The following is a 17,441-nucleotide window of genomic DNA, read 5'->3' on the forward strand; positions in this document are numbered from 1 at the left end:
TGAACCATAAATTGACCATTACCATAAAAAGAGCTGCTAAATGAGAAACCATGTGCTCAGTATAAACCTAATTTCATGCTTTCAAAAGCACACAGTGGCTTCTAGCAAGATAGTGGCCCTGGGACTTGCTGAGACAGATTGGCGAACACAAATGGTTTGCCCCTAATGCGTCTGCTTAGCCAAGCTTTACGTGTACTGGCAGCGAACGGGGTTCTCGAGTCTTCTGTCAAACAAAAACACACTTATCTGTAACTTCAAAGCTGTAAAACAGCTGCCTCGAGTACATATAGTAGGAAAAACACACACACATATATACACATACCATGTACCATGTTAGCTGTTCCCAGTCAAATAAAAACAGATTTCTCTGCAGACTTAACATGCTAAATGCACTTAACAGCACACTGTCATTGAATACGTTACAACCCTCACACTCCTTTCTTGTTTAGAAATAGCTTCTCATCATGCAGGGAGCTTAGCTGAGCCTAAGCAATAGGATTCCTTCCACTTGGAGGTTAACTTTGAGCTTTACCTTATCTAGGTGGTTTTCAAATACTCTGTACTCACCATGCTACACCAGACCTTGCTGAGCATGATGATCTAGTAATTCAACTTCCTCAAGTGACTGCCAGTACATTATTTACATTTAAATTATAAAATCTGCTACATTTAAAACATCACATTTCATTAAAACACACTTTATAAAAAATACGGTGAATTTTCTCCTCTGCCATCCAGCACACCATCACTAGAAATCAATTACTGTCGGCTGTCCAGTGCATGACAGTTCATAACTTTTAATTATTAATAACGTCAAGCTTCACAAGGTGTCAACTCCGGTAATGTAATCCATTTCACTTACTTTCTTCAGTATCTTGTAAACATGACTTGTTTCCTCCTATAGGTTTTTCACGTCGAAGATTCTACAAAGTACATTTAGTTTATAGCCTTTTAAATATACCCGAAGCACATAATTAACACTGCTCATTACCTACTTTTAGTAATGATAGCAAATCACATAATATCACCGACTTGTTCTGAATGTTTAAAATGCAAAGGAAGTCACCTACTGGTAAGATGTCCTCGGCAAACAGCTAGCACAGAAAGGAAAGGAGGCAGCTCACACCCATTTAAGGAGTTACTTCCCGGTAAAATTAAAGAATCATACATTTTGCCCTTCAGATGTGTCAGCACGACGTGATAAACACAATTGATGACTCCACAGGATTCAGCACCACGAACGAAATAATCTGTTACTGACATCCCAGATCCCAGCATCCAAGTTTGAGAATAAAAATGCTCACCTCTGCTAGGAAGTCCACTCCACATCCTGGCAGGGCTCTCACCAGCTCCAAGAGCAACCAAGTTCGATAGACAAAACTTCCAGAATGTGACCAGGGTGCTGCACAGTGCTACCGAGACTTGGCTCCAGCCCTGATCATCTGTGTGACAGCCCCACGTTTCATCAGTGCCGCTCCAACCTTCCCAGGCGCTGGCTTATTACACTGCTCATTGAAAATCCTTTACACGCTGACAACATTTTAGGGGAGGACAAGCACACTCTGAGTCATTTGTAAAGAAAGCAAAGCAATTTCAATTCTATATCTCCATGCGTGCTGAAGCCAGAAGCACTGTCAACGTGCAGGGCTGAGGTGGATTTATGCCGAGGAACAGGCAACCTAAGCCTTCATTATCAATGCATGAAATTAGCCACTGTGATCAAATTCAAGCAAACCACAGAAAGGATATGATTATGAAAGGCTCCACAGATTCAGTACCAAACCTTGTGGAAGGAAGAATCATCTATCGAAATTGTGTAAATGTTAAAAATAGCTCTTGGCTTTTCAACAATGAGCAGGATACAGAGAAGAAATCAGTAGTCTATATTATAAGGACTTACAAAGGCTGCAAAGCCTAAAATAGCTGTAGATTCCTGGGACTTCCTATAGACAAATGAAATCACTAGAGGCTGTGACAATTGTAACAAAAATAATTTCATATATTTGACACAGATGTCCACTAAAGAGCAAGTTAGATATCCTTTAACTCCTAAGTGTCTGTTTCTAAATTAAAGTAATGATGGTAGTAAAACTGTGCAGGGCTATGCTAACACTAGGGGGAAATCATATCAATTTTATTCTGACAATCTCTTAAATAATGAAGATTTAAATGTATTGGGTAACAAGAAAATAAACATGTGAGATCGAGAATACTTTTAATACCATAACATTTGTTCATTATTTTTAAAAAATCTATAGCTCATCAAGCCCATATATCCCTATCCCAGCCAACCCCCTATTTATACCTCTGCTTTTTAGCATCCTTCCTCTTTTGTTACTAAAATATAAGATCCAAGAGCCAGTTGACACAGTCTTAAAAAGTCACAAGGTAGCTATGCCCCAGAGAGTAGGAGCAATGATTCGAGGTCACAAAATGCAGAACTTTGACATGTGCATGCAGGAGGTAAAACATTTATCAGAAGTCACAAAAATAACGGGAGGAAATCCCTGGTAGGCAGCATTGACGAGAACACATTTCAGGTTCTATTCAAAAAAATTTAAAGAGTTTTAGGTTCTCGTTGAGAAGCTAGAGGCAGAGCAAATCAAATAATTTCAATAAAGGCAATTCCTACTTCAAAGATCCTCTATAAATGATGGGGTTCTGTTCTACTAGGAGGACTAGCTCCTGGGTGACACAGTTAGTAGTATCTACAATTTAACGTTTCTGTGTAAAAATAAACAATATGACACAAGATGCGATCTCATAACAGCATTTTGGAGCCACATTAAACACGGCACTCCCATGGGTATCCTCATTACGTTCCTGTACGTAGAGCCGACTCCTTGCAGGCTGCTGGTCAGACCCCCTTCCTTGGAGACAGATACAGACACACGTGAGTGGACACACCCATGAGCATGTGTGGTGTATCCACTCACGTATGTAGATGCAAATGTGTCTGCATCTACCTATGTCATGGAACAGGCAGTCACTTTTGCCACCTGAATTCCATTTGTCTTGCATCTCACGCGAGCCCTAGGGCAACATTTGAATGCATTATGGGCAATGGAAGTGGGCACCACTGATTCAGCAATTATTGAGTGTTCTCTCTCTCTCCTCTCTCTCACACATCCAGGCTGACACACACACTCACAGCTTTTCTCATCTTTGAAAATAGTTCATAAGAGATTAAATACCTAATTTTTTTTTTTATTATTGCCACAGATGAAACTCCCTAACAATAAAAATTCGAAGTGAAACCATGATATTTGACTACAGTTTCTCCATCCCTTATCTAAAACCGGTAGTGCCTGAGGCATTTCAGTATTCAACGCCTTCAGATTTTAGAAAGGCAATACTCTGCTTATGCCATAAATTACGTGACACCTCCAGTGTTACGTGCATAGTACCCCCGTGGGGCCTGGGGCACAACTCTAAAATATAAGACACGTTAACATTTCTGTAGCAAAACATGAGCATATTCATGCTAGATGGGATACATAAAGACTATAATTAACCTCATATCAGTTCAGGTCAGGATTTTCCAGTAATATGAATTGTAAAACCCGGTTTTCAGATCTTGGATTTCAGACATTGCAGGTAAGAGACTGTGGACCTGCAGAAATGTTCATCTAAACTGTTACAAAGATAAGGATTGAGAAATGGTATCTAAGCAGGTTTTCTCTTGCTTGGGCCCGAGATTTAGAGGGTAGCACTGCTATAACGAGATGGGCCAGAAATATGAGAGAAGGTGCTCTTAAGACTGAGATTCAAAGCAGAGCAGAAATGTGGCAATAATGCAAAATGACAAAACGAGGGCATGGACGCAGAAGGCAAGAAGAACCCACTCAGAATGACTGAATCGAAAAATAAGCAAAACATATGAGAACAGTATCACCCACTCCTTGATTACTTACACTAAGACACCCTGGTGTGAAGGGCACTTGACATAATTTTTTTTTAGCAATCTACCTCAATTTTACGGGGAAGTTGTAAAAGGAAAAATGTATTTTCAGACTGAGGCGTAAAACCCTGGGTTATTTCACACTCTTCTCATTGTACCCCAAAACAAAATATCCATAATGTTCACCATCACATGTGACATTGTCAGAAACAACAACAACAACAACAACAAAAAAGAGCTTTGTTTTACAAAGTAAAGATGACTATTTTATTTGTGTATGATATAATGCTTGGTATAGGGGTTCTTCAAAGTCACTCATATTCTCTACCATTAAAAAAGAAACTCACTTTAACTTTTACGTTATGTCCATATAATAACAGATAAATGCCCAGTGCCTACCAGCAAATAATCCATTTCGCAAAAGTTAGATTTTTTAGTTGAAGGATTTCGATGCAGACTCCCCAGAAGGCAAGCTCTTGAAATGAAGTGGGTCAACATGATGTCAATACTGTCACACTCAGCCCATAAAAAATATGATACTATCCCTCCCAACCTCTCCAAACTCTTCAGTGTAATCAGAAGAACAGACATGTTTCACAAGTGATCCAAGAAACAGCTCCAGAAAAACCATAAGTGCCAAGGATGATCGCCAACCCCATGTTCACGTGTAACATTCTATAGGGATGCCTAACTTGGGACAATGGCAACAGCCCCCTTAGCTGTGATGTTGTTAAGACATAATAGTAGAATATCTGTGTGAAGAAAGTTGGTCAGTCAGGTGATAACACATTCATCCCTAAGTGGAAACTGACTTCACTAATTATATTGCCATCAAGTCAGCTAGTGAAAACCTTTCTCCCTAGATTAACTTAAAATGGTAACTCTTCTATTTCACAAAAGCACCAAGATTTTAAGTGTGCCTTTGATAATTTAAATCACTCATCTACCCAAACAATTGCCATGATTGACTAACGTTCAGTTTCCGCACTGAAAAACGACTGTTTTACATGTAAAAGTTCATAATCCAAAGCATTCTTATAACAAAATTCTATTTGTCCTTCACCAAAAAAGGGCCAAGCACTACTTTTAATTCATTTTTAAAATAAAGTTCCATTCAAACTCCTCTGTATTTATTCCTTACAATTCTATGCTACGCAATCAACAAACTTGTTTAACAGTTCTTAACTACCTATACGGAATATGAGGTTGTTCTATGACAACTTTTTCAGGTCCGTGTTAGATGTAGTGTTAGATTTCTGATACCGTCAAAAGTGTTCAGGGCTCTGTCTGAAAGTAGAACCATTTTGGGGAGTGTTGGAATTATAATTGAGACTTTATCCTATTTCCAAATTGCTCTACTCTCATTCTTAAGAAACTTCAATCTTAAATAAGCCCTATTTTATAAATCTTAGTTAAATCGATCAGGGGAGAACATATGTGAGGCCCAATTCTATCCTTGCTTACAAGAATAGAGTTAGGATTTTGTGAAATATTTGGAAAATACACAGTGACCAATTCTGGGTACAAAGAATCAGAGAAGTATGTCAATTGTCCTTCTACCATTTGTATCATCATTGGGTTTGAATTATTTCAAGTAAGAGACAATTCCTGGGCTCTCTTACAAGAATCTAGGATTTACATTAACAAAAGAAGAATTTCCTCATCTCAAGAGCCCAGTTTGGCTTATTTTGACCACGGCCTTTTTCACTTCTAAGTCTGTCCCTTCACAAAAACCCTTAAGAAGTCATAGGAGCTCTAATAAATGGACCACATAGTAATTATTCCATGAAAAGACCTCTCTGTACTTATAATTAAGAGGCTTAAGGAAGTAAGTACATTGTAAACAATTTAACCCACCTTCTCCCCCTGAAATGACTGGCTTACCTAATGCACTTACTGGTAGAAGTTCAATGATACTTCATCAGTAATTTGTTATACTTTTACCATGGCATTTATATTTTGCAAAAGTTAAATTTCTTGGTTGAAGGATAAATGGAAAACTTATTTATCCAAAATGAATAAAACAAAACTATGTGTTACCTCTGCAAAAGTAAAGGACATTATCATATTGATAGATTCTAGCCCTATCTCTAAATCTATTTTGTAAACCTAAGTTTACATCATTTAACATTTATGTGTATATCTAATATCTCTTAAAATTGCTTCATGTATGAAAAATACATGAAGCAATATTAATATATTTAAGTAGTGACTTTTTTCTCCTGAAAACTGGAGAATGATCTCACCTATTCTCTTCCTCCCCCCAAACCAACACCTGATACATTTATCTCCCCTATAGATTCTGCCTAATGCATAGAAGATGCGCAAAGTCTGTCTGTCAAATGAGCATTCTCCTACCCACGTGTGCGTGTTCACACACCCTCACTCCTTTGTGTGGTATTTCTTTCCTTTTTATATTCATTAATCAATCCCACCAAAACATAGATGTGGGAATAGGAAAAAGGAACATACATTATACTTTCACTATGCTGATGGCACCATCTTGTGGTCATTCTATAGTATTGCGTGTTTAAGTTTAATTTCGGAAGTTCATCAAAAATACCCGGGGAAATGTATTTGCGGATTTCACCTTGTGGCCTAGTGGAAAACTTAACATTTTAAATATTCATGAGATACAATGTGAGAAATGTGGCCTATGCATTTCAAATACACACATCCACGTTTTAAGTCATATTCCAGTGCTTTAACCCTACCAGCTATTTAATACTGGCAAGTGCTTTGGGAATGTAGGATAGCAATGAAAATAGATCATTAGGATGGGAAGAAAATCACTGAGGATCCAGGGAGCATAGAAGAAAAGCACAGACTATTGCGGCAAAGAAAACAGAGATATACAATGCTCCAGCTGACAACCCAGGTTCCAGTCTTGCTTTCCCTCCTACTTCCAAATCATTACCTCCACTTTCTGCTGCAAAATACCCAGGTTTCAGCACCCTTATCTTCTTCACTTATGTCCTCAATTTAAAAATCTAACCAGTTTTAGCTTAAAATTCTTAAAGCTAAGTAAAATATGCCAATTCTTGAATCAACAGGCAGAGTCTATTTTTTCCACTCCCTTAAATTTGAGGTACCTTTGTGTACTGGACCATTCCTGCTATTGTAAGTAACAAAATACCATAGGCTGGGTAATTTGTAAATAAAAACAAATTTATTTCTCACAGTTCTGAATGCTGGAAAGTCTAAGATAAAGGCATGAGCAGATTAGGTATCTGGTGAAGACTTGCTTTCTGCTTCCAAGATGGTATCTTCTCGCTGTGTCCTTCAGGGGAAATCAACTCCGTGTCGTCAAATGGCAGAAAGGACCAGGCAGCTCTAAAGCTTCTTCTATGAAGGCATTAATCCCATTCATAAGAGTAGAGCCCTTATCACCTAATTACCTTTGAAGGCCCCACCTCTTGATGCTATCAATTTAGGGTTTAAGTCCTAACCTATGAATTTGCAAGGGACACACACACTCAAACCACAGCACCCTATGACTAGCTCTGACCAAAAGAAGGCAGTAGCTGCAGCTTCTGCTTTTGCAGTATTGCGATGTGCTCCATGACTGCGGTATAACAAAGGCTGACCTGACCTCCTCGAAGAGGAGGCACCCACTGCCAGCCATGCATGTGAGGCCATCTTAGACAGACTAGGGGCAGCAGCCTGCAGCTCCATGAGTGATCCCCAGTGAATCCAGGACAAGAACCACCTAGCTGAGCCTAGCCTAAATTTCTGACCTACTAACTTATGATTAAAATGAAACATTGTGGCTCAAGGAGTAGGGCGCCGGTCCCATATGCTGGAGGTGGCGGGTTCAAACCCAGCCCCGGCCAAAAAACACACAAAAAAATAAATAAATAAAAAATAAAAAGTTTTTGAAGGTTTCTGCCTACTGTTCCAAACTTCTCTTGTGTTTCTTTCTAAATCACTCACTCACTTTCAGACATATTTTACTCTCCAAGCATTTTCTCAACTTGAGATTTTGAACAGTTTCTTCCCTCCTTTTGGACTTTTCTTCGTTCTCTTTGCATGATTCACTCCTTTTTCAACTTAACATTTAAACCTTAAATGCAGAAGGCAGGATGTTGGTCACCAGCCACCCTACGTGGAACATGAACATGATTAGTTTTATCTGGACTTGGGAGGCTGCAGGTGGGTCATGGATGATCTCTGCGATTGTGCTGTAACAGTGGGAAACGAAGCCCAAGGATAGGCTGTCACGACTCAGTGAGGAGGCTCCAACTTGACACAAACCAGAGTGAAACAGAAAAAAGGATTCAGAATGACTTAGCTCTTAATTCTAGAGCTGCCTGTGACTTTTTTATATTGGCGCCTTTGCACCTATGTTTTCTTCTATACCTGTTGCCACAGGACCAGGAAGATCCTTTCTCCCATTCTGGCTACTTTTTTCCTTTGAAAGGGGGCCTTTCTCCTTCCTTTTACCCAAATTAAACGCGCATTTACATTGCTGCTCTCTCTACCTGGAATGCTGTTTTTTCTTAGATAACTTGAAACTCATCCTTGAATACTCACCTCAAATATCACCTCTAGGAAGCCTCCTCTAACGTCCATAAAGTTGATCATTTCTCTCTCTGTGCCACATCTCCCCTCTAGGTTGATCTATCATTGTTTTTAGCACATCGTATCGCCATTCACTTACGTAAATATTCATCTTCTCTGCCACTTCTCTTAAGAGATTATTTTGTTACTCTCCATAAAGGAGAAGCTTGACATTAGTATTTACAAATAAGGGAAACACCTAAATTTGTGTTCACTCTGATAATGCTGCTAGAAGACTGGGAGTTGACTGTTTTGCTGAAATTTTTATTAAGATAATTAATGAGTCACATGCAGTTGTGAGAAACAGTATAGAAAATTCCCTTGAACGCCTTGCTCAGCTTCCATTAATGGTAACATTTTATAAAATTATACAATGACATAGCCATCATGATAATGACTTTGATACAATTCACAATTCACAAAACTATTCAGAGTCCCCCCGTATTACTTTTATCTATGTGTGTGTGTGTGTGTGTGTATCTAAGACCCGTGTTGGTTCATATACCCACCACCACAGGACCTATTATGCTGTTCTTTTGTATCCATGCCAACTTCCTTCCTGACACCCACCCTTACCCCTAACCCCTAGTAACCACTAATTTGTCCTCTGTTTCTAAATTTACGTTGTTTCAAAAACGTTCCATAAATGGAATCGTGCAGTATGTAACTTTGGCGGATCCTTGGAGATCCATCCAAATTGTTGGATGCATCAATATTTCATTCCTTTTTGTTGTCAAGTGGTGTTCCTTGGTCTAGATGCTTCAGTTTGTTTAAGGAGTCATCCTCAGAAGATAACCATGTCAAATCCTTGAAACCCGTGAATGTTACCTTACTTGCAAAAAGGATCTTTGCAGATGTGCTTAAATTAGGAATCTCAAAAAAAAAAAAAAAAAATCTGGATTATCCAGGTAGGCCCTAAATTCAATGTCAAACATCTTTATGAGATAAGAATAAGGGGATTTGAGGCCAAAGAGAAGACACCGACGTGCAGAGGAGAAGGTGACGGGAAGGAGGAGGCAGAGATGGCCACGAGGGAACCAGACGACCAGGAATGCTAGGGCAGCCAGCAGGAGGTGGGAGAGGCAAGGCATGGATTCCCCCTCAGCATCTCTGGAGGGAGAGCAGCACTGCCAAACTCCAGAATCTAGACTCAGAACATTAACAAAATAAATTTCTGTGGTTTTTTTGGCCAGGGCTGGGTCAACACACAGTTATATTCAATAAGTATGTTTCCTTTCTAAAAAAAAAATTCTTGAATTTTAAAAATGCTACTTTATAGCAAGGCAATGTAAAAATAACAACAGAAATGCAAAATGTTAAAGATGCAAATGTTCTAAAATTCCATTCGCTTTTCAAATAATTTTCACTTATATATAGTTTTAACATATTTGCAGTGATATGATGGGTGGTATTTTATATTCCAATCTTTACCTAGAATTACAGATACATAATTCTTCATTTGTTTATAGAAAGCAGGAAGAAAAAAAAAAAAACAAAATGTAGCCTTTACTTCTTTAGAAGCTGAATGTGCACAGCTTTAAACTTTATGCTATGCTCACAGACTATGTTTTGCCATTGTTGCTTTGTTTAATCTCTTCTGTATAGCCTTTTAAAATATAGGCCCACCTTAGATATCTCTCTGTGCAATCAACGTTATCTAATATCCTCATTTGTTGTTTATCACAACTACTAAGATATAAAAATTATATTTTCCCAAATATGATTTGTTTATTAATCTGAAATGACAAGAATAAAACTCACTTGACTCTAAAAAAAAATAAAAATAAAAAAAAATAAAAATAAATAAATAAATTTCTGTCATTTTAGGCACCAAGTTTGTGCTAATTGGTTACAGGAGGCTCAGGAAACTAATACAGAGTTGTTTACAATCTGGGGCTATTCTATGACATTGCCATGAATGTACAGGTATCACGGAAACATGAATGTACAGGTATCACGGAAACATGTTTTCATTTCTCTGGAATAAATTCCCAAAGTACAACTACTGAACCAAATGGCATCTGTATGTTTAGTTTTATTTAAAAAAAAAACTGCAAAATATTTTCTAGAGTAGCTATAACGTTTTACATTTCCATCCATAATGGTTAGTGATGCATTTTCTGAGCATACTGGCCAGAATTTAGTGTTGACACTGTAGTTTATTTTAGCCATTCTGATAGGTTCATAGCGAAATCTGTGATTTTATTGTGCTTTTCCCTGAAGGCTAATAATGTTGAATATCTGTCCATGACACGTGTGTGCCCTGTTCAGTAAACTAACTCCTTTGATCTTTTGCCCATTTCCTAACAGGAGAGTTTGGTTCTTTTACTACTGAGTTTTGAGAGTTCTTCCTAGATTCTAGATACTAGTTCTTTGTGGAACATGTAGTTTGCAAATATTTTCTTCCATCTGTAGCTTGTATTTTCATCCTCTTTCCACAGTATTTCACAAAGAAAAAGTTTTAAATTTTGCATTAAATCCGATGGATCAATTTTTCCTTTTATGGATCATGCTCTTGGTGTCAAGTCAGAATTCTTTCCCTAGTGTGTGAGGTCCCAGACATTTTCTGTTATTTTTCCCAACAAATTTTATATTTTTAGGTTTTATATTTAAATCTATGGTTCATTTTGAGTTAATTTTTGTATATGGTATAAGATTTAGATGTAAGGGTTTTTTTTTTCTGATTTTAGATGTTTCTTTTTTTTTTTTTTTTATTGTTGGGGATTCATTGAGGGTACAATAAGCCAGGTTACACTGATTGCAATTGTTAGGTAAAGTCCCTCTTGCAGTCATGTCTTGCCCCCATAAAGTGTGACACACACCAAGGCCCCATCCCCCTCCCTCCGTCCCTCTTTCTGCTTGTTTGTTTTCATTTGTTTTGTTTAGACTTAAGGGTTTTTTGATGTTTGTCTTGTTTTTCTTTGTTTTGTCTATAGATGCTCAATTGTTCTAGCAACATTTGTCAAAAAGCTCTCCTTCCTCCATTGAAATGCTTTTGCACTTCTGTCAAAAATCAATTGAGCATATGTGTGTGGGTCTATGTCTGACACATAGTCTTTCTAGTCTTTTTCTATATGTCTTATACTTCCAATAAAACTGCGCTGTCTTGATTATTTTTACAGTTAACCTCAATATTGGGCGGAGAGATTCCTCCTGCTTCATTCCTCTGTCAAGGCTGTTTTAGCTACTGGAGTCTGTGGTTTTCCATATATACTTCAGAAGCTTATCTATGACTACAAAAAAACCTTGCTGGGATTTGATTGGAATTGGATGAAAACTATAGATGAATTTAAGGAGAACTGACATCTTAATCTTGTTGAGTTTTCCAGTCCATGCACATGGTATGTCTCTCCATTTAGGTAGGTCTTCATTGATTTCTATTTTCAGCATTTTGCAATTTTTAGCATATGCATGCAGTTCCTGTGTACTTTGTTGTAAATGTATGTTTATTTCATTTTATTGGGAGTTTTGTAAATAATGCAATTTTTAAATTTTTGATTTCTCTATGTTCATTTTTAGTATTTAGACATGAATTGATTTTTGTGTTTTGATCCTCTATTTTGCCACCATCCTAAAACTCATTATTAGTTCTAGGTGATATTTTATAGACTCTTTAAAGTTTTTACATAGTCTTTCTAGTCATTTGCAATGAAAGATGGTTTTATTTTTCATTTTTCAATTTGTATGACTATTTTTCTTGCTTTATTATAGTGGCTAGAATTTCCAGTACCATGTTGAAGAAGAGAAGTTAGAGTGAACATCCTTTCCTTGCTCTTTATTTTAGAGTACATTTCAGTCTTTCATCATTAAATTACAATGTTAGGTATTGGTTTTTCTGGCATGCTTTTGTTAAATTGAGGTAATTCTCTATTTCTAGTTCGCTGAATATTCTTATCACAAATGAGTTTTGAGTTTTCTCGAATGCTTTTACTGGATCCATTGATATGATCGCATAATATTTCTTTTTTAGTTTTATATTACAGTGAATTATATGTATTGATTTTTAAACATTGAACCAGCTTTGCATACTGGAAATAAATCCCACTCAGTTATGGTGTCTAATTCTTTTTATACATTGCTAGATTCAGTTTGCTTATGTTTTGTTGAGAATTTTTTAGTCTAAGTACATGAGAGATATTATTCTATAATTTTGTTTTATTTTGTAATATTTTCTTTGTCTGGCTTTGGTATTATGGTAATAGTGGCCTCATAAAATAAGTTGGGAAGAGTTTCCACCTCTTCCACTTCAGTTGTGTAAAATAGGTGTTAGTTTTTCAAGTGCTTGGTAGAATTCTCTAGTGAAACCATAAGTATTTAGACGTTTCTTTTTTAAGAGCTCTACAACTACGAATTCAACCTATCTGAAAGACACAGGCCTATTTAGATCGTCTATCTTTATCTTGCTTGAGTTTTGGTCAGTTGCAGTTTCTGAATGACTGGCTCATTCTTCTAAGTTGTCAAATTTATGAACATAAATTTATAGTATTTGCTTTTATTTTACTTGCTACAAGTTTTATAGTAATATCACCTATTTCATCTGTATCTTCCTTCTTTGTTAGTTTTGCAAAAAGCTTGGGTGGTGGCTCAAAGGAGTAGGGCACCAGCCCCATATACCAGAGGTGGCGGGTTCAAACCCAGCCCCAGCCAAAAACTGCAAAAAAAAAAAAGAAAAGCTTAAACATTTCAACTGATTTTTTTTTCAAAGAACCATTGTTTGTTTTATTGATTTTTCTCCATGACTTTCCTATTTTCAACTTCATGGATTTTTGCTCTTAGTCTCTATCTTTCCTTCCCTCTTCTTGATTTTGGTTTATTTTTCTCTTCTTTTTTAGTTTCTTAGGTGAAAGCTTATTTATTGAAGATCACGTCAAAGTGACAGTCATTTAGTACTATCAATTTCCTTCTCAGGACTGCTTTAGATGCATTTCACATATTTCAATATGTTATGATTTCATTTTCATCTAGTTCTATGTATTTTTTATTTCCTTTGAGACTTTCTCTTTGATTCATGGTTTATTTAAGTGATACGTTGTTTAATTTTCCTGCTGTTTTCTATAATATTATTAATATCCATTTTGATTTCATTATGGTTTAAGTGTATATGACTAACAACATATTGCATATTATTACAATTCTTTAAAATTCAATAAGATTTGTTTTATGGCCCCAAAATATGGTTTATCATTGTGAATTTTGCATAGACACTTGAAAAATATGTGTTCTGTTATTGAGTAGAGTTATATATAAATGAATCAGATTCTATTGGTTAACTGTGTTGGTCAGAGCTTCTGTGTCTGATGATTTTCTGTCTAGTAATTCTCTTAGTTGCTGGGAAAGGGATGTTGAACCATAAATTATCAACCATAAATGATCAACTGTAATTGTGAATGTATCTGTTTCTTATTTCTACTTTGTCAGTTTTTGTTTCGTTTATTTGTAGGCTCTGTTGTTTGGTGCGTGAACATTTAGAATCATTATGTCTTTGTGGTGGATTGAACCTTTTATTATTAAGTAATGTCTCCCTCTGTCATAATTTTCTTTGCTCTGACGTCTACTTTGTCAGATAATAATACAGTTACTTTTGCTTTTAGTTTTTAATTATCATTTGCATAATATATTGTTTTCTATTCTTTTATTTTCAACCTACCTATGTCATTGATTTTGAAGTGAGTTTATTATAAATATAGCATATAATTGGTCATTTTTAAAAAATCCACTCTGAAAATATCTATCTTTTAATTGATGTAGTTAGGCCTTTTAGATTTTAGATAATTATTGATAATGTTTGTACTTAAGTTTGACATTTTCTTTATTTGCTTTCTGTGTGTTTCTTTTGGCTCTCATTCCTCCATTTCTCTTTTCTTACAATCTGGTGGCTTACTTGAACTTTTTTATTTTAAGGAGATATTTATTTATTTATATTATATATATATATATGCACATATATATGTATATATATATTTTTTTAGAGATAGAGTCTTACTTTATGGCCCTTAGTAGAGTGCCGTGGCATCACACAGCTCACAGCAACCTCCAACTCCTGGGCTTAAGCGATTCTCTTGCCTCAGCCTCCTGAGTAGCTGGGACTACAGGTGCCCGCCACAATACCCAGCTATTTTTTTGTTGCAGTTCCGCCAGGCCAGGTTTAAACCCACCCCTCATATGGGGCCCACGCCTTACTGACTGAGCCACAGGCGCCGCCCTACTTGAACATTTTTTAGGACTCCATTGTGATTTATTTACTTATTTATTTTTTGATTGTGTATGCCTGTAGAGTTTTTGTAGTGGCTGTTATGAGCATCACGATGCTATATGTGACTGATAATAATCCATTGGAAGTTGCTAAATGGTGCTAAATGGTAGCATTTAGCTACTTCCATTGAACTACAAAAACCTTATTTCTATTTAGTTTCCTTTAGCTTCCCCACTTGTAAATATACTTGTCTGTAGCTTCAACTAGTTCTAATTTGGGGGGCATCAAATATAATTTATAAAACTCATGAAGAAAATGATTATGTGATTATTGAGTTAAATTTTTGTCTCGACTAGGTCACTGGATGTTCAGATATTTGGTCAAACATTATTCTGAGCGTTTATGTGAGGATATTTTTGGATGAGTTTAACACTTAAATTGAAAGACTAGGTAAAGTAGACTGCCCTCCCCTATGTGGCTGGGCCTCATCCCTTGGAGGCCTGAACAGAATAAAAAACTATCCTCCCTAATTAAGAAGGAATTCTTTCTACCTGACTGCCTCCCAGCTGTGACATCAGATTTTTCCTATCTTCAGACACAGACTGAAGCATCAGCCCTTCCATGGTCTTGAGCCGGCTAGTCATCAGACTGGAAGGATACCATCACTTCTCTTGGTACTCAGGCCTTAGACTTGGACTAAAACTACACTGTCAGCAATTCTCCAGCTTTCTGACTGCAGCTTTCTTGAGACTTGGTAGCCTCCACAAGTGTGAGCTGATTCCTTTCTCCTGTTGGTTCTGTTTCTCTGGAGAACCCTGACTTTGACAGATAGTTTATTACTTACCATCTTTCTACTCTTCCTATTGTTATTCCTTCCTTTATGACTAAAGCGTCAAGATTCATTCTTTTATCATTTCTTTTGCCTAGTATAAACCACATACTATGCGATGATAGAAACTTACCTTCAGGCAGCATAGAGTGACTCTTTCCCTGCAGTTGCATCTAGATTTGTGGTGAGATGCAGAGGGTGCTTATGGGCTTAATGGTACCGAAGCTCAGGTAGGATGGTTTGAGGCCTTCTGTCGCTTCTGCACTTAGGCATCTGCTGAGGCATTTTTACGCCTGTCTAGTGTTTGGTCATTACGCAGATACTGTCTAGTGTTTCTTTGTCATGGCACGTGGGAAACCTTCTCCTACCACTGCCCCAATCCAACAGGAAAGGCTTTATCTCTGCTCTTCTCAGATCCTCCTCTGTGCTTCCCAGGTTCACCCAGCTTCCTCTGCACACACTAAGCCCACAGAAAAGTCATGAGACTGCCTCAGGTCCATCTGGCCGCCACTGTGAGGGGCCAGGAACACCAGGATCTTACTGTCTTTGTAGACCCTGAGAGATGAAAGCATGCAACTACTTAGTGCAGAAGCCTCACCTCACCTCACCATTATTTCTACTTAACCCTTGAAAGTGGATGGGGAAGACAGTAGGGCTGTCTTATATACAAAGTCACCTAAGCTCTGGTTCTCCCTTCTGTAGCCCAGAGTATTCATACAATGTTTGGCTGAGGGGATAGTTCTGGGAAGGAGATTTTTCTGCTACTTACCATAAGTTCCTCACGTAGGAAAAAAATTACATTGGCACACTGATACACATACACACACGCATGCACACATACACATGCACAAACACACACACATACTCTAATAGCAGAGTGGTTGTATATATACCCTAAGAACCCTCCTTTTTTTTTTTTTCTAAAAGCTGAGTTGTAAAAGTTCTGTAAACACCCTGCATTCAGTTTAATGCAAAAAGTTCCAGTGGTTAGAGGTCAATCACCTTTCATTCAGAGAAACAGCTCAAGTCTAAACCCTTACCCTGTGGACCCCACTCCCACCCATACCAATTCTAATACTATAAAAATGAGAAAAGGCAAAGGCACCTCTTACATTTATGGCTCTGGAGAAGAATATCTCTACTATCGCATCTTTCCCTATGAGGATAAATGGTTTTCCTCCCTGTATTAGATTTCTAGGGCTATTATAACAAAATACCAGAAACTTGGTGGCTTAAACAGAAGAAATTTATCATCTCACAATTCTGGAGGCTAAAAGTCAAAAAGCAATGTCAAGGTGCATTGGTTCCTTCTGAGGGCCCGTAAGGGAAAGATCTGTTCCAGACCTCATTCTTGGCTTGTACATAGCAATCTTTTCCTGTCTCTCTCTTCAGAACTTCTGTTTCTGTGTCCAAATTTCCCTTTTTCAGAGGGACATCCATCATATTGGATTAGTGCCCACCCAAGTGGCTTGGTTTTAACTTAATTATCTCTGTGAAAACCCTAACTTCAAATAAGGTCACATTTTGAAGGACTGGAGGTTAGGATTCCAACATACTTTTTTTTTTTTGGTGGAGAACATAGTTCAACTCATAATATTCTCTAAAGCCAAATGATGGGCAAAAAAAGGAAGACCGGCATCTTGATCCCTGTTTAGGTGCCTGCTTTGTCAGTGGGCTTGCCAGCCTCCATCATGCTCCCTGTCTGCCCCAGTCCCAGCAGCTCCAGGCTTTCAAAAGGAATGTTAATTCTCAGATTGACTAATCTGTGCTCTCAAGTCACAGATATTGGTACTCATGAAAACAAAGAATACAATCTTGAAAGAGGCACAGGTGGTGGAGAAATGGAGCTACCAACGGGGGATGAGACAGAAGATGCAGCTAGCTCACAGGGACCCATGATACCTAAGGGACTGCCTGCGGGAGCTCCTGATCCATGAGGTCACTTAGGAACACCTGTG

General features: G+C 37.5%; 1 protein-coding gene across 2 annotated transcripts in view; it reads right to left on the reverse strand.

Annotated features, from left to right (window-relative positions):
• Positions 1-17,441, reverse strand: part of ZNF385B (zinc finger protein 385B) — a 459,310-nt gene that overhangs the window by 311,372 nt on the left and 130,497 nt on the right. The window contains exon 1 of one of the 2 annotated variants that reach the window (XM_053596743.1): positions 1,071-1,258. The exons of the other annotated variant lie outside the window; for it this stretch is intronic. Within the exon in view, the coding sequence (XP_053452718.1) occupies positions 1,071-1,170 (100 nt within the window). The 5' untranslated portion in view covers positions 1,171-1,258. Of the gene's footprint in view, positions 1-1,070; positions 1,259-17,441 lie in introns of those variants that run through there. 2 annotated transcript variants of the gene reach the window in all.

The sequence above is a fragment of the Nycticebus coucang genome, chromosome 7, assembly GCF_027406575.1.
Source record: "Nycticebus coucang isolate mNycCou1 chromosome 7, mNycCou1.pri, whole genome shotgun sequence".
In the NCBI taxonomy this organism is placed as follows: domain Eukaryota; kingdom Metazoa; phylum Chordata; class Mammalia; order Primates; family Lorisidae; genus Nycticebus; species Nycticebus coucang.